Below are 21,601 nucleotides of genomic sequence, written 5' to 3' on the forward strand. Positions count from 1 at the left end.
CATTACATGGCAATCGTGGCTTTTCAAGCCAGTAAACTTTCCTTCCTTTCTGTCGATACAGTTACGCAAATTTGATGCGTAACCGTCTGGAAATTCCACATCGTTTGAAATCCAATCAAAGAACGCATCTTTTCCCGCTGCATCAAGTCGGTATATGGGAAAAGGAGCCCTACCATTCTCATCAACATGAAGTTCTGAACGAGCACATATATCGACTAAATCCAGTCTTGACTTCAAATTATCCTTTGTTTTACCTTGAACATTAAGGATCGTGTTCATGAGATTGTCAAAAAAGTTCTTCTCAATATGCATGACATCTAAATTATGCCTTAGCAGATGATCCTCCCAGTATGGCAGATCCCAGAAAATACTTTTTTTGTGCCAGTTATGTAGTTCTCCAACAGCATCTACCGGAAAACGCTCATGTCCACCGACTTCTGGCGTCCTTTCTGCACCAAAATCTCTTAGTTGTATCTTCAAATCTTTCCCACAAATTTCCGGAGGTGGACTGTCAAACACCCTCTTGTTCTTCGTAAACAAATTCCTACTCCTACGATATGGATGATCAGGTGGTAGGAATCTCCTGTGACAGTCAAACCAACACGTTTTCCTTCCGTGCTTTAGTTGGAAAGCATCAGTGTTATCTTGACAATATGGACATGATAGCCTTCCATGCGTTGTCCATCCAGACAACATACCATATGCTGGAAAATCACTTATTGTCCACATTAGTACTGCCCGCATTTGAAAGTTTTCTTTACACGAAACATCGTATGTTTCAGCACCTTGAGCCCATAGTTGTTGCAACTCATATATTAGTGGCTGAAGAAACACATCAAGTGATCTCTTAGGATGCTCTGGTCCGGGAACGAGAATCGAGAGAAACAAAAACTCTCGTCGCAAGCACAAGTTTGGGGGGAGGTTGTATGGTGTAAGAATGACGGGCCATAGAGAATACTGTCTTCCACTCTTGCCAAACGGACTGAAACCATCAGTACATAATCCAAGGTAGACATTTCTTCTCTCATACGCAAAGTCGGGATACTTTGATTGGAAATGCTTCCACGCTTTTGCATCTGAAGGATGTCTGATCTCACCATCTGTTGAGTGCTCCGCATGCCATCTCATTGGTTGCGCTGTGCGTTCAGACAGATACAACCTCTGCAACCTTTCCGTCAAAGGTAAATACCACATCCTTTTATATGGCACTGGAACTCTTCCAATTGTATCTTTATAACGAGGCTTTCCACAAAATTTGCATGTAACCCGCTGTTCATCCACCCTCCAATAAATCATGCAGTTGTCGCTGCATACATCTATTACCTGATACGATAAACCAAGACCAGCTACGAGTTTCTGAACCTCGTAGTATGAACCAGGAGCTACATTATCCTCGGGTAGAATACCTTTTACAAAATCAGCAATCGCATCCACACAGTCTTCAGCCAAATTATAATCTGTTTTAATGCCCATCAATCTTGTAGCAGATGATAAAGCTGAATGACCATCTCTGCAACCTTCGTACAATGGTTGCTTTCCAGCATCCAACATATCATAAAATCTCCTAGCTTCTGCATTGGGTAAATCTTCCCCTCTAAAATGATCATTTACCATCTGCTCAGTACCTACACCATAATCTACATCCGTTCTAATTGGTTCTTCTAATCTAACCGCTGGCTGAGGTTCACTAGTACTACCATGTTCATAATCAGTTTCCCCATGATGATACCAAATTTTGTAACTTCGTGTAAACCCACTCAAATATAGATGAGTCCAAACATCCCACTCTTTAATAACCTTTCTATTTTTACAATTAGAGCAAGGACATCTTAACATACCTGTTTTTGCTTCCGGTTGTCGGTGAACTAACCCCATGAATTCAGTTATACCTCGTTGGTATTCTTCCGTAAGCAATCTCGTGTTCGGATCCAAATGAGGTCGATCGATCCAAGAACGAAAATAATTTGAAGAAGACATATTTTTTATGAATCAAATTCGTGTGTAAATAGAGTAAGAGGGAGGATGAAGATATGAAGTGAATGAAGAGGAAGAGGAGTGCTTGTATTTATAGTTTAAATCCTGCCGACATACCGAGGAAATTCCGACGGAATTCCGACGGACAAAACTAGTTCGTCGGAATTTCCTCGGAATTTTGTAAAATCCCCCAACGGCTCTCCAACGGCTATAATATTTCCTCGGAATTCATCGGTTTTTTCCGAGGAACAGAGTTTTCCTCGGAATTTCCTCGGAATATTCCGACGGACTGTAGTTTCCTCGGAATTCCGTCGGTATATTCCGAGGAAATTCCGAGGAAACCCAATTTTGTGTTTCCTCGGAATTTCTTCGGAAATTCCTCGGTATATTCCGAGGATTTCATTTTCCGTCGGAATGTCCGTCAGAATATCGCTGTTTTCTTGTAGTGAAATGATGATTAGTAAAGCATATAGACCTTATAGTTCAACATTCAATCATATGCTAGCCCTCAAACTGGACAGCATTGGCGTTGGCATATAGTTCATGCTAAGATCCAGTGAAATTGCAACCGCTAAAAGGGCAGGGACGACATGTGTACTCATGCTGCTCTTTGTGTGTGAAAGCCGTGGGGGAAACTGAACTTTACATTTCGACATGGAACCTTAAAGCAGATTCTCCTTGTGTTACAAAAAAAAAATTCCCTACTTTGCTGCAATCTGTACTCGACAACGGCTTCTTCGAACACCCATGCAACAATTTTGCCAGGCTATCAAGAATCCACGTTTGTGATGCTTCCATGGCCTGAACCAGTTCATGGAGTCTTCTTCTATCTTTTCCCCCCATAACATATAATAGGAGTGGTGTGTGGCTTCGTTGTTGATTTGCTTCTTGTACTTGCTTCTATATTAAAAATCAAAAAGAGAAAAGGAAAGATTTTGGCAATCATTTTTCTTTGACAACAAAAGGTCATTCTATTACTCAAAATTGAAGTGATATGTGTAACTAAACTGGAATAGAACAACTAATGTAATAAAACTCCTTATGAAAAGATCTCACAGACTTTGCTAAAGAATCTGAAATTCACCTTTAGGATATGAGATATTGTGAAGTCTGGAAAACATATTTGCAGTGTCTTAATAGCCTCCAATTCTGTTGCAAAGCTTGACTAAGCTTGAGGTTCCTTTATCATCGCGATCAGATCTTTGCAGTATGTCCCAAAGTGCTGACATGGTGAATGTTGTAGCCTATTATCCATTGCCCATCACATTGCTTCTACTTCAGAATGTAAAGCAATCTCTCGCCTCCGTAAGTTTCGCGTTCCCATGAGCTGAATTTTTCAAAACTGTCCTTTCAGACCCAACAGTGTTGTGGCAATCCATGAACCATCCACCATGCAGATGTTATCTAGGCTTATGATCTGGACGTCCTCACTATTAAGTATTTGTAGATCAGGAATGGCCATCTCATTTGTACTAAACCAGGTTCGCCTTCCATTTTCTGCACATCGGACTAATTCCAAAGGATCCACGTCAATCCTCCTAAAGAATTTATTATTCTAAATCTTCAGATATACCAAATTATCATATGATAAAGATCTCTATTTAGTTCTGGTTCAATACATAATGTTCTATTTTTTCAAATCTTATTAAGTTTACTCATCACGGTACAACCGTTACTCGCTAGTGATCTACACTTCATTTTCGAGAGGCATCCTCGGAAAGTCCGTAGTTTTTATATAAAGTGACGTTACTCATTAGTTATATGCACATGCTATTTTAATAAAAAAATTTTGGTAAAATTGCTATTTTAAGAGCATCATTATTTCTTAATTTTTTTTTAATTTTTTTTTTACTTTTTCGAATTTAAAAGAAAAAAAAAATAAAAACGAACTAATCGTGAGCCGCCACATGTCAATGGGACCCGCGAACACTGTAAAAACCCCTTAAAGACCGACTACTATTTGGTAGTTTTGGTAACTGGTTTCTTAAAAAAAATGGGTCCTACGCGGGACCCACACGCTAAGAACCCCTCTAGTGTCCTTGGATAAAGATGCTCTAATAATTATGTACTAGGGTGCATAAGGATCCAAAGCAAACCAACGAATCTTCACTTCAGTCTTCCTCACAAAGTCACATGCTTGCATATTTTATCTACTTTCTGCCAGGTTTTTATAATCACCTCTTAATCAAATAAATAATACACCTGATTCAACTTTGTATCTCTACATAAATGCCTAATCAGTATCAAAGATACATAACTCACACCTTAATAATAAAAATGTCGTTTCATTTTTCTAAACATCTTAGGAGTGATTGATTGGATTGTAAAAGACTAAAAGGTGACTTTAACTTTAATTTTCATCTACAACTTTAAAAACTGCTAATAATGTTTTTTTAAAGCTACAACCAAACAAATAAAGCTACAGCAAAAAAACAAAAACAAAAATGCTTCATTTTTTCTAACGGTAGGAAATTTTAAAACTATCTATATTATTAAAACTGAAGTACCTTTTGGTACTGTTTGGAAACTTAGATAGTAGATTAAATGAAAGTTGTTTGGAAACAAGGATAGCAAATTATTTTATTTACATATTTAGTCACTGTATTTATTTCTCATTTACAGATTCTGTCGTTTGGAAACTTGGATAGCAGATTAAATGAGAATTGTTAGGAAACACAGATAGTAGATTAAATATTTTGTTTTATTTACACATTTAGCCATTGCATTTCTTTCTTATTTACAAATCTGTCACTTCACTTAAAATCAAAAATTTAAATTAATTAATTACAATGAATTGTTATTTCTTTTTGCTGAAAAAAAAACACAAACTGTAATATATAGTATATATTAATCTGCTACAATACAATTTTCAAAAAAACCAAATATCATAAAATTAATAATAATTCATAAAACTTACTGTAAAAAATTAAATCATTTTTAAATAAATAAACAAAAAATCAATAGGTTAATATATGAATATTACAATTACATCAAATTGCATCAAGTTATAAAATTATAAATATAATATTACGTACAGATAAAAAATTATTATCAAACATCTATATTATAATATAATATATTCTACTCTAAATATATTTTACAAAACACAAAAATATAAATGGACATTTTATAAAAAATGGTTTATAAATTTACGTTGAACGCAAGTTAAATCCAACACCCGCGCGGGGGCGCGGGTCAAGATCTAGTATTTCTTAAAGTTAAATCAAAAAATTCTAAAATTCTAAAATTCTTAAGTAAATTTTATATAGTTGCTGCCTAACCAATCACCCCCTTTGTTTGTTTTAGTGGCAAACACCACGTCTCTGACTGAACATAACCCAAAGTCAAAACCTCGTACTTTTGTAATTCAGATCTTCAAAGACAACAAAACCAACATGACTGTCGGCCAGCCACCACTTGTCGTTAAACTAGTCGTAGAACTTGGTGGCTCAGCCTTAGTTTTCCAATGCGACAGGATCGGCTATAACTCAACCACCTATACCCCTATCCTATGTAGGTCCCCTGGCTGCGCACAAACTAAAGATCGATGCACCACTTGTTCTAGCGCTCCCTTTGGCCTACCTGCAGAAATGACACATGTATCTCTAAAGTCGATTCAGACTTAGCCTTCACCAGCAACATCAGTTATCCACTCAACTACGATGTGATCATAAGCTATATGTCACCGTCAGCTTACTTAGCTCCCAAACTCGCAGTGAGGACGCGTCTCGCTTGCGTAGATGTCTTTGAGGACTCTGGCTGTTCAGATCTTCCAAATGGTGCTAACAGTATTCTTGGGCTGGCTGATAGCTCTATGTCTTTTGTTAAAAGCCTCGAGTCTTCTTACAAGATACCCTTCAAAGTAGCTCTATGTTTATCTTCTAAGCCTGAAAATATTTCCGGGAGTGTTTACATAGGCGGCAGCCCATATTTGCTGCCGCTGAACCATAGAGATGTCAAGGGTTATTAGTCTCCACTCCTCTTGTCTCAATCCCGGAGAACGGGGTGGATAACTATTACATAGATGTGAAATCTATCGAAGTCAACGGAAAGAAACTCTCCTGACTTTTAACAAAACGACTCATTGGGGAGGCACAAAGATCAGCAGCATAATTCCATACACTCTCTTGTAGACTTCCATCTACAGAGCTCTTGTTAAAGCCTTCGTCAGGAAGGCTCAGCGTAAAGCCGTGTATCCCTTCCGTGATTGCTTTAGTTACAAAAGTTTTGGAGGAAAGTCTTTGCTTGGAAAGAAGACTCCGGTGATCAGTTTTGTTTTGGGAGGAGGAGCCAAGTGGGATATCTACGGAACAAACTCGCTTGTAATGGCAGTACCGGCCCTGAGGGGAAGCGGTAGAAGCAACGGCGTCCGGCCCTCAGATTCTTAAATTATTTTCGGCTGTAAGTCTTGTTAGGTGGCCTTGGTGCAGCGGCTATGGGTAAGTGCACTTTAACATTTTGGGAAATTGCACTCCCTACACTACACTTCTATACTAATTAGCCTCATATCCTAAATCCCACAATCTTCTACCTTATTCCATAGACACAAATCAGTCAAATCATAGGTATTCTCTTTTTTTTTGGGTTTTCAACCGATTGCTTCTAACATTTTCTTGGACCAAGGCTGGGTTCAACCCCCTCGCATATGTATTTTTTTATTTTGGTTATTAACGATCAGTTCATTTGTGTGAAGTATATTTTTAATGCTTTTCTATAAATAAGGAAATAAAAATATTTTTGATAAGGAAGCTAATGATAAAGGAAATAAATAAATTATCTAATGCAGTAGAATAAAAGAAAAAAAAAGAACACAAATTAAAACTTAATTGATGTAGTCTTCATTATCATTAGGCATGTCATCTTCTTCCTCCTATTAGTGATGCGTCTCTAATTATTTAGCATCAATCTAAATTTCCTATCATTCTATTCCAAATCAAACTCATCTTCCTCTTAATCATTGATTTCTCCAAGTTGAGTTTCAAAAAATTTCCATCATCATCATCAATGCAGCCAGATTTATTAAATATTAACCAAATATAGTCATATTTACGTGTTATTTTTCGTTCGTTGTATCTTACTTTGCATAACAATGTATTTATTAATTTACAAACACCTTTTTGTAACTTAGTGTCTTCAAAAAGAATAAAAAAGAAGAAGAGAGATGCACAAAAATAAGAGAAAAGAAGAGAACAAACTCTAACAAATTCAAAGGCTGATTCCATGTTAAGGTACCTTCTACACTTGATGAATCTGTAGAGAAACATATTAATAAAGTAGTGAAAATTAAATGGTTTGACAGTCATATCGATTAAAAGGAGAATCATGACTACAAGAATGGACAACACAAATTTAGTGAATGATTTTGCTAATAAGAATGTGCGAAGAATTATTTTTGAAAACTAATGTATTTTTATCTTTTTAGTATTTGAATATATATTTTCTGACACTGATTTTTTTTTAATATTCAAACTCTTTTAATTGATCATACGGAAAGCAGCCCATTTTTTTCTTTCGCTTCCGGTCTTCCAAAACTCCAGACCGGCACTGGTAATGGTGAACAAGACCATTATGTGTTTAGCGTTTGTTGATGCTAGAAATGATCCGAGATTTCCGATTGAGATAGGAGGATATCAAATGGACAATCATCTAGTTGAGTTTGATTTTGAGGCCTCAACTTTTTCATTCACTTATTCGCTTTTGCGTCACAATGCATCGTGTAGTCGAATGTGATGATTTTTTATAAATCTTGTTACTCTTGTTGTTGTTCATTTTAAGTTTAGGTTACGAAAATCCATAATGAAAATTACCAAACAAAACGAGTTAAAACGAAAATATAAGACAGTAAATAGATCGAAAACCATTAAATAAATAGACGAATACGTAGAGTCGAGATATGATATCTTTCTTTAACTTAATAAAATATCTCATATTAGAAACGGTTTATTTATGATTTTTGAGTCATAGGTTAAAACCATATAAGACTGTTTTGTATCAGCCAAAAGAGAATCTACAAATTCAACATCTACGATATACCGTCGAAACTCTATAAAAATCTAAAAATATTTTGTTAGAAGAATAAGTGTGTAGGTTATATAAAAGCTTGTCGGAGTTTATCTTCTTACATTTTCATATATGTGAATGTATCTTTTTTTAATGGTGATCAGAAGTGTCTATTTATAGAAGAGATTTACCAAGCTTAGTCATAAGTAACCTAGACATGTGTTCCTGGGTCGTAATCCTCCTAGTTGGATTCCAAGAGATTTTTGCATCTTTTCTGTCAAATAAAGCTCTGAAGCAACATCATTGCATACATCATTGCGCTGCAATTTATCTTTGGTTTGCCATAGTACATGGATCTCCTCTAACGTGCATGACCATATAAGAAACATCAGAATAAACATCGTTTTTTCTTGAAATAGAAAACTGGCAAAAAAAACTTGCCTTTCTAGCAACTCTACTTCTGATTCAGCATCTAATCAACTAATCCAAGTAGAGAGTTATCATCCTGTGAACTGAGAAAGGCAGTTTGAATCTGAGGTCCTTTTGTTTCCGGCTCAACGGTCTGCCTTTGCTTTCGGGATCTCTGTTCTCCCTCACATCTGCTAGTTTCCAAATACATATCTCTGATTCTGCATCTACAGACTCCAAGAGCAACACTGTGCTCTTCACTGTTTTCCTCGAGTTTGTTTCCTCCTCGTAGCTTACTGTCATAGGCATCTCCTTGAATCGGTGCAAGTCCTCTGGAACTTTCAGCAGTCTCTCTGCTCCTGGAGATGATACCTTCACAGTAAACACCAATACATGATCAAATCTTTGAACAAAATGACCAGAGAAGTTGCTGTCTGATTCATGGGGAAAGACTATTATTATTATTATACCTCGAGGGCCAGATCCTCTGGGACTACTTGTGCATCCCCTGCATCATCTAATCTCTTCTTATATTCTCGACTAAATTCCTCAAGCTCGTCCATGCTAGGACATCCATATCTTTACACAAGGAATAAAGCTTTACTTAAGTTTCTGAAACGTATTGCTTTCGTGATGGCTATATATATATATAGGAAAAGGGAAGGATAATAATTACTCATGAGAGGGTTTGTCTAGTCTGATGTATATATATCCACGAGGAGAAGTTCTGAAAGCAAACAGTTGCAGATCTTTCTCAGACTCCTTCAAAACTTGGGAAGCAATAGAGAGAACTCTTTCACCCCATGGCACACCTCGAAGAACAACCCCACCACCATCTCCTCCATCGCCAAGCTGTAAAATAGAACAAAAATTAACTAGAACGTAATCTCTAAGAAGAAGAAGAATGGGAAAGAGAAATTACCTTAGCTTCAACTTCATATTCTTCTTCTTCCCAATCATCTATGACCTCTACATCCTCAGTTGTTTTATCTGCCAAAGGATGTGGTAAAGCTTATGACATAGCTTGTAAGGAGGACAAGACAAGGAAACATAGAGGATCAATGACGAAAATTTGCAAACTCCATTGTAACGCATCAAGAAACAGTGGAAAGATTTGTGATTTAAAGCATACAAGCAGTGTTATATGAGATTTCAAACATTTCTGTGACTGCGAAAGCATTGAAATAGAATGGTTTCACATAGTCAAAGGCGAAGCACTCGTACGGCCAAACAAAAGAACATAGCTTTGGGCAGGAAACATTTTAACAAACACCTTGAAGACACGAGGAAGGCAAAACCTATGAGGCACTGGATAACGATAAACCATAAAACCCAGAAAGGGAAGACGCAATCAAATAAGAAGAGAAGGTTTGATCTTTCTTCTTACATTCAAAAGTGTCTTCTTCGTGGCCATTTTTAAGGGACGCTTTCGGCGGTGGAACAGAAGGAGGAGAAGAGGAGGAGGAGGATGAAAAATAAAACTTTGCCAAGGGAGAAGAGCGAGGAAGAGTGGTGAGGGTTGTCGTTGTCCTTGGAAGTAAGGAGGAAGAAGAGAAGGTTCTCCTAACGGAGGAAACGGCCGGTGAGGTTAAACGGCGAGAAGCTCGCAACAAAGCAGCTGCTATCAGACTTTGGTATCTCGTCATGTCTCCTTCGATACAGTTTGTCACAATAAAAGTCTCATCTTTTGCTGAAAGTGTTTAGGGTTTCTTTTTGTTATTACACAAGAAAAGTAAAGCATGTACACTAAATCTCTAGCAGATTTGCCTACCAGATTGATTACAAAACGATTTATTTTTTTACATATTTAAATGAAAACGATTAAAAAAAACCAACTAACATTTAATTTTTTATCAATTCTTGAAAAAGTCACTCTCAAATTAGCAAATTTGTATACTTATTGAAACAACCTAGATAATACCAACAGTATATGACTAAAATATGAACAGAAACAAGATTAGAGGCGAAGAATAGTGCGAAGAGTATCGCACAGATTCTGAATGGTTTGCTGCTCCTGCGTTGCTTGCATCTCCTGCAGCGGCATCTCCTCGTAACACCTGCGTATTCAATGGTTTTCATAGTCAGACGTAAACAAAACCAAAAACAAAAAACATGAGATCAATTGGCTAGTATATACGTACGCTCTGTGGTAGGCTAAAACTTGTGCAAGATTCATCAGAGGAGGGCTTGACGTCAGTCTCTGGTATACACTTGGAGGCAGCGGCATCTGTATCCAAATCCATTTCAATAACCACACATGTTCTTCATTATATAAATATTATTATGATTCACGTCATATAGTGTTCAAGAGGTGTAAGTTGGACCTCGTTTTGTCCTCTTCGTCCCTTTTTGGATTGGGGATCAGAAGTAAAGAGCTCCTGAAGTGCTTCAACGGCTACACTTCCATTCCCGTCCTGTTGCATGCCTCCGATCATGTTCTCTGACAAGAGTGCTATTGGTGATATATCTGTCGCTCTCAAGAATGGTATCGGTACTGTGTTTCCAGCTGCGTATATTGACCATAACTGCCATGTGCCAATCATCCAAGTCATGACCACATTTCAGCCAAGGAAAGAGCTTTTTACCGTACAAAGCTAACTCACCTTATCTTGTAAAGCAAATGCTTTCTTGCCAACAGTTTCATTCTTCAAGGTACTACCACTTGCATCACTGCCACCTTCTGTCTGTGTTCCAGATATGTTACTCAACCTCGTTTTATGCTCAATGGATGATAAAGTTCCCCGAACGCTTTGTGAAGTTGAGGTTTCAACTGCAACGTCAGTAGTAGGAAGGTTCTTTCTTTCATGGATCCTAGTTACTTCTTCTCCGGAGAACCCGACAGAAGAAGAAGATTCTTTCTCTTTGGCAAGTTGAGACCCTGAGTGGATCTCGTCTGCCTCATCCTCACCGTGAAAGATCATAGTTCCAAAATCACCACCTGAGTACATGAACCAGTGAAAACATAAAGTAGATACGTTTTGCAAAATTATGATGGAAAAAAATTAACAATAGCATATCCAAGCTGTGTGCAAACAAGGCTGATGAAGAGTCATCAAAGCATCAACCTCTCAGAGTTTACTATACATCGCCAAAAAAATGCACTCAACAATTTTCATGATGGTTAGGAAATGCAAATTGCCAACTTGTAGATTACTACATAACATGCTAAGGTTTGTAGAACAGTTTCGAGAACCATAATCATTAGTCAACAACAGCAACACACCATTCAGTTGGATTACTAAGGTTACAGTTTGCAATATGGCCTTAGATAGTCATGCATGTAATACTTGCCTTCTCCACTCAAGGCGGTGTTGCTGGATATATGCTGCGGATTCAGGGAGCATGCTGGAGGTGCTTCGGTATATGGAACAGTAATTTTCATCTCTTCACTTGATTTTAGACCCAGTGTTGACTGTTACAAAGATTATAGTATAACTTAGACAACTATAGCTTGCAAAGATATTAGGAAAGAAGAGCGGGTTGACTAAGACAGAGATGACTCTTTGAGAAAAACCCAATACATACAGTGTCCTCTGAAGAAGCTGCAACTTTTTGCGCTTGCAGAGCCATTGAAGCTCTGATTTGTCTAGACTTCTCAATCTTTGCCGACATTGCAGAAGCCCCAGTTTTACATCTCTGAATAAATTTGTGCTGAATTTAAAACCAAAGAGTGAACGGCATCAGAACAACACATAGATCTCAAACATTAAATGGCATATTAGCTATGAAAGTGATGGTAATTTTGACAACTAAAGCTGAATATATCCTGATATTGACAAGAACAAGTCAAATTTAGCTGGAAAGAAAGAAAAGGAGAGAATAGAGATACGCATACCACTGATCTTTAACGTAACGCAAAAGATTAGCATAGCTTACCTTAAGCATCTCATCTGCAGTTGGGCGAAGACGTGGTTCCTTTGTGAGGCACTTCGCAACAAAATCATGAAAGACCAGGGACCTGCAGAGGGTAGCAACCAACAGTTGAGTGCGGCATGAGATATTGCAAAGACCTCTACTAAGCTTCAGAGCTCTTCTAGGTTATAAATGAACGCTGTCAGCCTTATAAGGTACTGAATGCACTTGTATGAGCCTTAACGACAACCAATGTGACAATTCCCAAGAGGTTCAAGACATACCATTTTTCTTTATCTTCAAGCATTGGAGCTGGCTCGATCGATATCATGAACAAAACCTAGCAAAAATGGATGTCTAAAATGAGATATTAAATAACGACAATAGCACGATGTGATTAAAGGGTTCACAGAAGAACAACTTAGTAGGCCACCAAGTAAGCAAACAAGCGAATATTCCCCTCTTTTACCTAACTTTTCACCACTAACCAACCAAGAGAAGGCCTTTAAAGAGCATTTCAAGACCTCCATTTCCTAGACTAACAACTCACATGTTTATGGAAAAGTTCTTAAAAGGTCTATACAGATTCCATTTCAACTCATAGTGAAAAACTTCACAAACCCAGCTCCTTGGTACTAGTTTCAAAACAGACCAACCCAAATCGCTTAAAACAAGAGTTAATGAACGGTCGGAAGCCAAACATATTTATAGAGACCCTTGAAACGAAGCCAAATTGAACCGATGTGCAATTCATTGTTATAGGTTTGGCTTCAAGACCAGATTCACTTCATTCCAATTTTCCGAAAAGAGAAAGAAAGCAACAGAAGAAAAGCCTGGCTGTAGATCAATTTTCTCATCCTATAATCAGCAAAGTATCTGTTCACTTGGAAACATAATAATAAAAGCAAGATGACTTAATATAACAACCCTCATCGGATGAACTGCTGATCTTGGAGGAAGCCCCTGTAAACAGCAAGAGTAAATGTCAATAGGCAACCATAGGATGATTAAGAATGAAATATGGAAGACGCGAATGATGGGACGAGGGGTCAAGAGTGTTAATCGAAATGTACAAGAATTTTCTTCATTTTTTTCATAACATTTCAGGTGAGTGACTCAGTACAGCTAAACTGCCAACTACAACACAACTGTAGTCCTAAGAGAGGTAATTTCAAATTACCTCTGCCATCTCAATTGCTGAAACACCAAGAGCCCATACATCAACCTGTAATAAAGAGTCCAAATGTCATCTAGGAGTAAAACAGAAAATCCTCGATTCTACTCTCTCGGATAATTGTGCAGCTAGCTATAGTTTCTAAATGCCTATATATCAGACGCAAAATTTCCTCTAAAAACAAGATCCGGTAGAACTGGTTCGCACAACCATTTTTAGTAAAACATTAATTACTTTCTTCAAGAGATATAATACTACATTTAGTAGTACTGAAGCCTAAATTTCAGGATTCAGGAGTATACCATTACATCAGTTCTATAATCCAAAGTTTTGTACATTGATCGAAAACTTTGAGTTACCAGACCAAATTATTGTCAAATAGAACACATACCTTCCCATCATAACGGTTTTCCTGAATAACCTCCGGAGCCATCCAATGCGGAGTCCCGATGAACTTTAAGCAAGAGAAACATTAAAGAATCCCACCATCAGGCACAAAAATCTCTTAGGGTAATTTCCCAATCGATCAAAGGCATCTTGATGAATAAACCAAAGCAAACTTTACTCGTTAGGTCTTTACCGTGTTTCGCTTCGACATAGTCCGCGTAAGTTGAGCCGCAACTCCAAAGTCACCTGCAAAGATCAAAGTAGCAAACTTTAGAATCGGCATGCAACAGCAAAGCCATAAAAAACTTCTAATTAACAACTGATAAGGCAACGCAAGATTTGAAGCTTGAAAGCATGAAAGCATGAAAGCCACATGGGTAAAGAAACAACATATGTTAATGCCACTCTTCAGAGAGGTAGATATATAATTCTCCAAGCTAACTTACCGAGTTTGACCTCTCCTTGTTCGGTCAACAAAATATTTCCACCCTTAATATCTCTATGGACTTTGAATATTGAATGCAGGTATGCAAGGCCCTACATATAAGACGTAAATACAAATAGAAGTATTAAGGCCTGTGACAAGTTGAAACAGATGTGCTAAAGCGAATACACCAGCATCAAATACACGAAACTATAATCAGTTTTCTTCATCAATGCTTATATCCATTCTATAAAGTGAAAAAAGTGACACCTTCAAAGCCTCTCGACAAATATATGCAATCTGATACTCCTCCAATGCCTCCTCAGTAACATTCATCACATCAACAACACTTCCACCTCCACAATACTCCATCACTATCTGCCAGAAGACAAAAATTAGTAACTAGAGAGACTGAATTTTCAAAACGGAAACAAACTGATTCCAAACAGTAAGAGCTGCTGTATCTAACAAGATAACCAAGCTAATGGCCCATATGCTCACCCAAAGATAATCTTCTCCTTGGTAACTCCCAAGGTAGCGGACAACATTTGGATGATTACACTGCTGTAGCATCTCAATTTCACCACGGATCTCTTCATAGCCCTCCTCCTGTTAAAAAAAAGAAGTTAAATCACATTGAGTGGATTAGCAACAGTGGCATTCTAACTTAGGCCAATGACAAAGCTATTCGTACCCCTTCAGTAAGTGAAATGACTTTAACAGCAACAATCTCAGACGTTTTCAAATCTCTTGCCTTGTAGACAGATCCATATGATCCTTTCCCTGCCAATACCAAATTCGATACAGTAAGCAAAAAAACTAACTTCTGAACCTTTGAGACTAGTAACGTTACCAAGTTCATTGAGGAACTCGTATTTGGTGGTTGGATCTTCTCGAGTAATGCTATCCGGAAGAGACGTCGTCGACATCTTACTGTTCTGCTGCTGCATTCTCCGATGGGAGGACGGAGAGGAAGGCCGAGACTTACGGTTCTTCTTACCACCGAAGCTCGATTCCTGCATACTCGCCACCGCTCTTCCCATAGTTGACAAATCCATCTCCTTCTCTTTCTCTTTCTCCTTCCCCTTTTTCGACGAAGGTTTCACAACGAAGGTACCAAACTCTTCCTCCTCGGAAGATTCCTCATCGGCTATCCTCCTGGGAGGACTGGCTGCCACTCGCGGCTTGGACGAGCTGTGACTATCCCGATCCTTCTTCACAATCATCGTGCCGAAATCTCCATCGTCATCGTCGTCGTAGTCGAGCGACGCGCCGCCTCCGAAATCCTTGGGAAGACGCTTGAGAAGAGGGGGGAGGAAAGAGTCGTCGTCGTCGTCTTCATCTCCGCCGCCGTCACTGTCGCCCTTGTAGACCGTTGTAGCGTATAAATCGACGTTTTCGTCGTCGTCGTCGTCGTCCTCGGGCTTGGCGTTGCGTTTGTTGTCTTGATCGGAATCGGAGTCGGAGTGGACTACGAAGGTGGAGTAAATATCGGGTTTGGGATCGGTTTGCCGGGTCCGACGAGATCTCGGCGAGTTCTGATCCATGATGGTGGCTCTACCGTTGTCGCCGGAGACAGAGTAAAGAGTGCGTGCTCGTGATGAAATTATTGGAGGAAAATGCGATTTACAATAAAACAAATATTCCACGCTGGAATATTATTTGTTTGTTCATTTACATACAGCTCCGGTTATAATTATATGCAAGCCGGTTCTCGGTAAATCGGTTGAACCGGGGTATTTCAGTTTTTTGGTTAATTCGGGAACTCAAAAATAATATCTAATTAATCCGAAAATATGGGATGGTTTCGGTTAATTTTGATTAAATTCAGTTATATTCAAATAATTGTTTTTAGTTGTTTCTGCCAGTTCGAAATATTGGTATAAAAGATTTCTAATCGATTGCCAAACTGACTTATTAGTTTTGAAATGTGTCGATCGGTTCTGTCAAACCGAAACCGTAATATCAGTTCGGTTTGGCATGTTTGGTCTGGTTCAAAACCGCAAGCGTATGCATATGTATCCTCACAATATTTCTGCAGTAAAACAAAATTTAGATACACCTCGGAATCATGGAAACCTAGAAATGTGGTATATATATCATCACCAGTGTTATTTTTGAAATACGAAATACAACATATGAAACACATACATATACGAATATTTAGACATCATAAAAACAGCTTTTCCCAGGGAACAAGAATGAGTGGAGGACTTGGTGATAAGAAGATAGAGAGTGACACAGTTGTACTCATTTGCTAGTTGCTGCTGCCACCACCAAAGAGGTAATTCAGAGACGAGCCACCTCCTGGAGCTGAGTGAACCTTGGTAGAAGGCCGGTCCTGCATATCAAGCAAAAGACAAGCTTTAGCAACTATATACCACGAGTTTTTGAAGATTACTAAGTTAACGCAGGGCCTCATTATATAATGGTTTCCTCATCTTCAGGCATCTAATCTAAGACACGAAAAGACAAGGATGTTTTTGCTATACAATCATCAGCCCACAACCTGATTTATTGAGGTGGTAGCCCAGCGTCTGTTCTTACACCATTTTTAAAAAAAAAAAAGAAAGAGAGAAGGAAACATACCGTGAGGAAGTTGCCAGAGTTCTGTCCATCAGCGCGCATGTAATTGTTTGCAGAGTTGCTATTAAGACCAGCTGGGCCTTGTTTGGTAATGTCAACAGGTTTTGGAGCAACGGTTTTAGGTCGTGTAGTAGATGGAGGAGGGGGCTGAGTTTCAGCTGAGGCGCTGTTAACGGCTGGCTTTGGCGCCTCTCCGCTCCCAAAAAGATATCCCAAAGAACTCTGCCCTCCACCTGCACTAACTCCACGCCCCATTCTCTCCCTCTCAATCTTGCTTCTCTGAAAGATATTATATAGCTTTGTGATTTGGAACATATGAGAAGAGCACATCATATTCTATACATAACATTGTCAGGTAAAAGATATCAAACAGCCTTACTCAAACTTCATATTACTATTCCCTGGTTTCATGAAAAAGTGTCATTTCCACATTTTTCACACAAATTAAATAAAAAATGATTGAAACTTATTTATTTTCTTAATAATTATAATTATTTAACCAGTTGTATTTGAGGGTAAAAAATTATTTACAAGATCCAAACTATCCAATGATAACATTCACATCTTACGAACATAAAAACTCTGATTGGTAAAAACTTCTGAATATTCGATCAAAGCCAAACAAAATCAAGTACTACTCGATAACCTAGATATGGTTTATATCAAATCTGCGTAGTCCATCGCAACAACATAGAAAGAAAGACATACCATTAATCAAACATGTAAAACAACACGACCTCTTGTAAGGAGCTAATCTGAAAACATTTACCTGCGACGAATCTGATAAGAACAGATCCAAGGATTGATATGAATCGGCAAGGTGATGATCGGAGAGAAGAAGAATAGTTAGTGAGAGAAAGCAAGATGCATGTGACTTGTGATGTGATTTATATAGGCACACAACACAAAAGCTGATATAAAGATCTCTTTTGAAACGAGAACGTGAGATATTTCTATCCCTCACTTTTACTTCAAGAATCTATTAGCAAGATCTCTCCATGTATTTAAAAGACGAGAACGAATTTAGCAAAGAAAAATAACAATTTTTTTTTTTTAAGTAACGGTTAGCTGGCACGTCAATTTTACAGAACAATCACTGTCTAAATCCGTGTCGTTTTGTTCTTTAAATATCGTACTCCACTAATTACTTTCACTTTTCTGATATTTTGCATTAATTAATCAAAATTATATATTAACTCTTACTGTTTGATAGAAAAGTTACAAATAATGAAAAAGGATAGCATATGGGATGTTCATATCTCTGCAGCAAACTCCAAGAAATCAAATCCGGCAATCTCTAGCTTTACGTTTACGGGATCCTATGTCCGGTACGGTTTGGTTTTGACATAACCGGTTACATGTTTAGGAAGATTTTTTGGAAGGAATTTGAGAAATCTCGACGAGTATTCGGTTCAAGGACTGAGGACGAGAGAAAAATGGTGCGTGATCGGATCCTTTGAGCTGGAATACTTGTTCTGGAGGGTTTGATTTGATCATCGCGTCTTGGAGACAAACCGGAACAGCGTAATCATCTTCCATGGTTTTGATGTAGAACCGTCGGATTGAACCGTAATTCTTCTCAGACACGTGTAGCTTCTCGATTACTGGTGCGAACGGGATCGGTCTCATGGACACCGACGCCAATGCAACATCCTGTTACCAAAACAGGTCAGGTTTAGTCAAACCGAATCATACCGGTTTGGGTGTTAGCTTATGTGTACCTTTGGAGGGCTCTGATTAAAGAAAAAATCCCTAAGCAAAGATCTGTCGAAATCAACGGCTGTTGGTGAGCTCTTTTTGCCGTTGGCGTACAAGAATAGATGGACTTGTTCCATCAGATCATGACTTGACTCAGGCTGGAAAAACAGATACGAAGGATCAAAATGGTTCTAATTAGGAGAAACAAAAGAGTGTAATTACCAATTATGGAACAGTATGTGGTTGTTCAGCAAATTCTAAAAGCAAAAAAATCAATTAATTTAGAGATTTGATGGTTATGAAAGAAAAACCTGTTGATTGAAGAGATCAAGGGTGCTTTGGCCATTAGCCAACATAGCAGCAGAGATGAAAACAGCCTTAGAGATCTTAGAAGGGAACATCTCCATGGCATACGACATACATGCTCCTCCAAAATCATGTCCCACTAAAATCACCTGCACCCATCAATTTATAACATTTATATATGTTATTTAGAAAAGAAAAAATAATATGAAAATGATATTTGAAGAGAGCTAAGAGCCTACGACCTTTTCTGTGGGTTTCAAGGTGTCGAAGAAGTGGAGGAGGGGTTTGACATACTGAGCCAGGCTGGTGATGTTGTTGGTATCGAAGGAACTAACACCAGAACCGGTCAAGTCAACGGCGTCCACTTGAAAGCCATGTTTCTCTAAGAGTGTTATGGTTTTGTACCAACACCATGCCCCAAACCCTCCTCCATGAACCAGCACGAACCGCTTCGTATCCGCACCTTCCACCTTCAGCTCCTGTTTCCATCCATTTTTCATATAATATGGTCAGTAACATATAATAGCACTCAATATATGTGTTGACTTCTATAAAAAGTATATATATATAATGTGGTTATCAATAAAATTCATATATTCTCTTCGTTTTACTTTAAATAATGTTTCAAAAATTTATTTTAGTTACGATGTTTTCGAGCTTCTACACAAATACCATTTGTATTTTGTATTGGTTGAAATTAATTAAATATAGCAATTACTGTTTTAATGCAAAATAACATAATTGAATAAAATTAATACTTTTTAATGAATGTTCCAAAAAAATTAAACATCACTTATTTGATCGAAGTAAAAGTTTTGAATAAGATAATTAATTAAATAATAATGTACTTGCCTTGTCTAGAAGCTGGTTGGGTTTGAGAACAGGATCAGTGCTTGATCTCTGCCTATTGCTGGAGCTCCTCACGAATCCACATGTAGACTTCTTAGGAGTCAGGACGCCAGAAACAGAACCTGTGACGGCGGCCACGGCGGAGGGAGGTGGCTGAGAGGATGGATAGACGACGGATGTGGACCGTCTAAAAGGAGGAGCAGAGTTGCTGTTACGAGGCGTCTGGCTAAAGAGCACATTTGTAGCAGCTAAGGTTTGTTCTTGGATACGAGAGTCTTTCTCGTTATCATGGTGATGATGCTCTTGGTGGTGTCTTTCTCTGATCTTCTTCTTCGTCTTGACACCTCCTTTCTTCGACGTGGACGATCCAGACGTTGATGATCCGGCGCAGGAGAGAGACGGTAGTAATGTCCGGCGACGGAAAGATGGTATCAGCGACAGCCTGCGCACGTGTTTCTCGGAGTTGCTACTCTCTCCTCCTCCGTTGACGACGGTGGGTTTCTTCTGGTTCTGTTCTTGGTCTTGCGAGATGCATCTCAAAGAGTTTCCCATTTGTTTAGGGTTTTGTGTTTAAGGCAAGAGTATGTGAATGTGAATACACGTTTGTTTGTCTGTTATGTATATATACGGAGAATGTTCGTGCTTCCATGTGTGTTGATTTTGATTTTTGATGGGTGCAAAAATGTCAAGTTGAGACCTTCACGTTGTGAAGCTGTGCTTTAAGTAAGTGTCGTCTCTTGATTAAATCTGCTTGATCGTGATAGTTTTTGATATTTATTGTGCCTTATTGATCTCACAAAAGCACACATAGGATAAAATTTTTGATTTTAAATTTCAATATTCTATTATAGTCTTGTGAATACTGATTGATTGCCTGGACAGTTGGATATAAGAAGAAAGAGGAAGGAACATGGGAGGGCACTTTCTCTGAGGCTCTGAGCAATATCTCTGCTCCTTTGACTTTCTAGTGCAGGCCAATTTTACAAGGATACAACAATAAACACACAGATTCCTCGTATCTTTTTGGTTTTGGATGCACTTTGCAGGTTAATTAGCATCATCTTGTTGAAGATTATTAGTACATTCTGGTTTTGACTAGCAGCCACTGTTAATATTGCCCTACGATTAGCCATGGTTAATGGTTTGCCTGACCACTCCGAGGCCACGGCCACGATCTAGCCTATATTCTCTGTTGGCTGAAAAATACTATTAGCCTAGACGAACATATCAAGTTTTTCTTGTATTTTGGCTACAACTACACCTAATTAATGAGGAACGTTCATTAATGAGCACTTATAGCAAATATCCACGAACTGGACTTTACATATTTGTAGCTAATTATCGCCGGACCACCAAATATCTGTGGCCTTTTTGGTCATTGCAAATGGTTGTTCTGTGTATGGGCCGGTGGTTGCAAATGGTCTTCATGATTATAAGTCTACACCTGCTGCACCTTCAACTTCATTCCTAAGGTATATCGATATGGATTAGAGAAAGATATAAAATTTTAACACCAATCATAATGAATGAGCGAACTTATACTGTTTTATGTAAAAATTTATCCCACACCGAACCAGTCTTGAATGAGTGTAAGAAATAATTACATTCTGGCAAGAAACAAAAAAAAATTGTTGAAAAATTGTAATATTATAATCAGGATACATTCTGAGAGAAATGCTAAAGAGAGTGAAAACTGAATATTTTTATTATTGATCTTCTTGAGTTTCATGCATTACAAACTGATTGTTATGCCAATATAATAGCATCTCCAATGGTGCGAACACCATTGGAGTACTTAAGTATATTTTACTATTTTTATTTTTTTAAGAGTTAAGGATTCTAAGCATTTCCAATGGTGTTCTCACCATTGGAGTCCTTAAATATATTTTACTATTTTTTCGGTTTGAAACCCATAATCGATTGAAAACTGTTTATCAAAAACA

The 21,601-nt window shown here is 38.1% G+C and overlaps 4 protein-coding genes across 4 annotated transcripts; all 4 read right to left on the reverse strand.

Annotated features, from left to right (window-relative positions):
* Window positions 1–8,264: 8,264 nt before the first annotated feature.
* BNACNNG26310D lies at window positions 8,265–10,047 on the reverse strand. Its single transcript, XM_013794439.3, has 5 exons — window positions 9,770–10,047; window positions 9,305–9,372; window positions 9,059–9,234; window positions 8,853–8,961; window positions 8,265–8,754 (listed from the first exon to the last, which is right to left on the reverse strand). Exons 1-5 carry the CDS (start codon window positions 10,026–10,028, stop codon window positions 8,455–8,457), a joined length of 912 nt encoding a protein of 303 aa, XP_013649893.1. The 5' UTR covers window positions 10,029–10,047; the 3' UTR covers window positions 8,265–8,454.
* A 77-nt stretch (window positions 10,048–10,124) lies between these two features.
* Window positions 10,125–15,853, reverse strand: LOC106354489 (serine/threonine-protein kinase dst2). Its single transcript, XM_048746862.1, has 17 exons — window positions 15,073–15,853; window positions 14,914–15,002; window positions 14,721–14,828; window positions 14,490–14,597; window positions 14,242–14,332; window positions 13,989–14,041; window positions 13,800–13,862; window positions 13,415–13,459; window positions 13,162–13,197; window positions 12,519–12,574; window positions 12,259–12,340; window positions 11,908–12,033; window positions 11,674–11,794; window positions 10,986–11,320; window positions 10,707–10,907; window positions 10,524–10,609; window positions 10,125–10,439 (listed from the first exon to the last, which is right to left on the reverse strand). The coding sequence occupies exons 1-17, from the start codon at window positions 15,764–15,766 to the stop codon at window positions 10,340–10,342; spliced, it is 2,394 nt and encodes a 797-aa protein (XP_048602819.1). The 5' UTR covers window positions 15,767–15,853; the 3' UTR covers window positions 10,125–10,339.
* A 435-nt stretch (window positions 15,854–16,288) lies between these two features.
* Window positions 16,289–17,828, reverse strand: LOC106354488 (protein SPIRAL1-like 1). Its single transcript, XM_013794433.3, has 3 exons — window positions 17,575–17,828; window positions 16,809–17,084; window positions 16,289–16,560 (listed from the first exon to the last, which is right to left on the reverse strand). The coding sequence occupies exons 2-3, from the start codon at window positions 17,058–17,060 to the stop codon at window positions 16,477–16,479; spliced, it is 336 nt and encodes a 111-aa protein (XP_013649887.1). The 5' UTR covers window positions 17,061–17,084; window positions 17,575–17,828; the 3' UTR covers window positions 16,289–16,476.
* Window positions 17,829–18,026: 198 nt separating this feature from the next.
* LOC106357300 (putative methylesterase 15, chloroplastic) lies at window positions 18,027–21,141 on the reverse strand. Its single transcript, XM_013796984.3, has 5 exons — window positions 19,662–21,141; window positions 19,052–19,288; window positions 18,815–18,958; window positions 18,527–18,661; window positions 18,027–18,458 (listed from the first exon to the last, which is right to left on the reverse strand). Exons 1-5 carry the CDS (start codon window positions 20,208–20,210, stop codon window positions 18,168–18,170), a joined length of 1,356 nt encoding a protein of 451 aa, XP_013652438.1. The 5' UTR covers window positions 20,211–21,141; the 3' UTR covers window positions 18,027–18,167.
* Window positions 21,142–21,601: the final 460 nt, after the last annotated feature.

The sequence above is a fragment of the Brassica napus genome, chromosome C2 (genome assembly GCF_020379485.1).
Source record: "Brassica napus cultivar Da-Ae chromosome C2, Da-Ae, whole genome shotgun sequence".
Classification (NCBI taxonomy): Eukaryota; Viridiplantae; Streptophyta; class Magnoliopsida; order Brassicales; family Brassicaceae; genus Brassica; species Brassica napus.

Excerpts from the sequence above, each read along its gene's own strand:
- BNACNNG26310D (XM_013794439.3), bottom strand. The coding sequence starts at position 10,028 with ATGACGAGATACCAAAGTCTGATAGCAGCTGCTTTGTTGCGAGCTTCT. Across the intron at positions 9,373-9,769 it reads CGAAGAAGACACTTTTGAAT|ATAAAACAACTGAGGATGTA; the intron begins GTAAGAAGAAAG and ends ATCCTTTGGCAG. Across the intron at positions 9,235-9,304 it reads AATATGAAGTTGAAGCTAAG|CTTGGCGATGGAGGAGATGG; the intron begins GTAATTTCTCTT and ends TCTATTTTACAG.
- LOC106354489 (XM_048746862.1), bottom strand. The coding sequence starts at position 15,766 with ATGGATCAGAACTCGCCGAGATCTCGTCGGACCCGGCAAACCGATCCC. Across the intron at positions 14,333-14,489 it reads TTTGTCGAGAGGCTTTGAAG|GGCCTTGCATACCTGCATTC; the intron begins GTGTCACTTTTT and ends TCTTATATGTAG. Across the intron at positions 12,341-12,518 it reads CTTGAAGATAAAGAAAAATG|GTCCCTGGTCTTTCATGATT; the intron begins GTATGTCTTGAA and ends TACCCTCTGCAG.
- LOC106354488 (XM_013794433.3), bottom strand. The coding sequence starts at position 17,060 with ATGGGGCGTGGAGTTAGTGCAGGTGGAGGGCAGAGTTCTTTGGGATAT. Across the intron at positions 16,561-16,808 it reads ACTCTGGCAACTTCCTCACG|GACCGGCCTTCTACCAAGGT; the intron begins GTATGTTTCCTT and ends CTTGATATGCAG.
- LOC106357300 (XM_013796984.3), bottom strand. The coding sequence starts at position 20,210 with ATGGGAAACTCTTTGAGATGCATCTCGCAAGACCAAGAACAGAACCAG. Across the intron at positions 19,289-19,661 it reads CCAACCAGCTTCTAGACAAG|GAGCTGAAGGTGGAAGGTGC; the intron begins GCAAGTACATTA and ends GGATGGAAACAG. Across the intron at positions 18,959-19,051 it reads CCTTGAAACCCACAGAAAAG|GTGATTTTAGTGGGACATGA; the intron begins GTCGTAGGCTCT and ends TGATGGGTGCAG.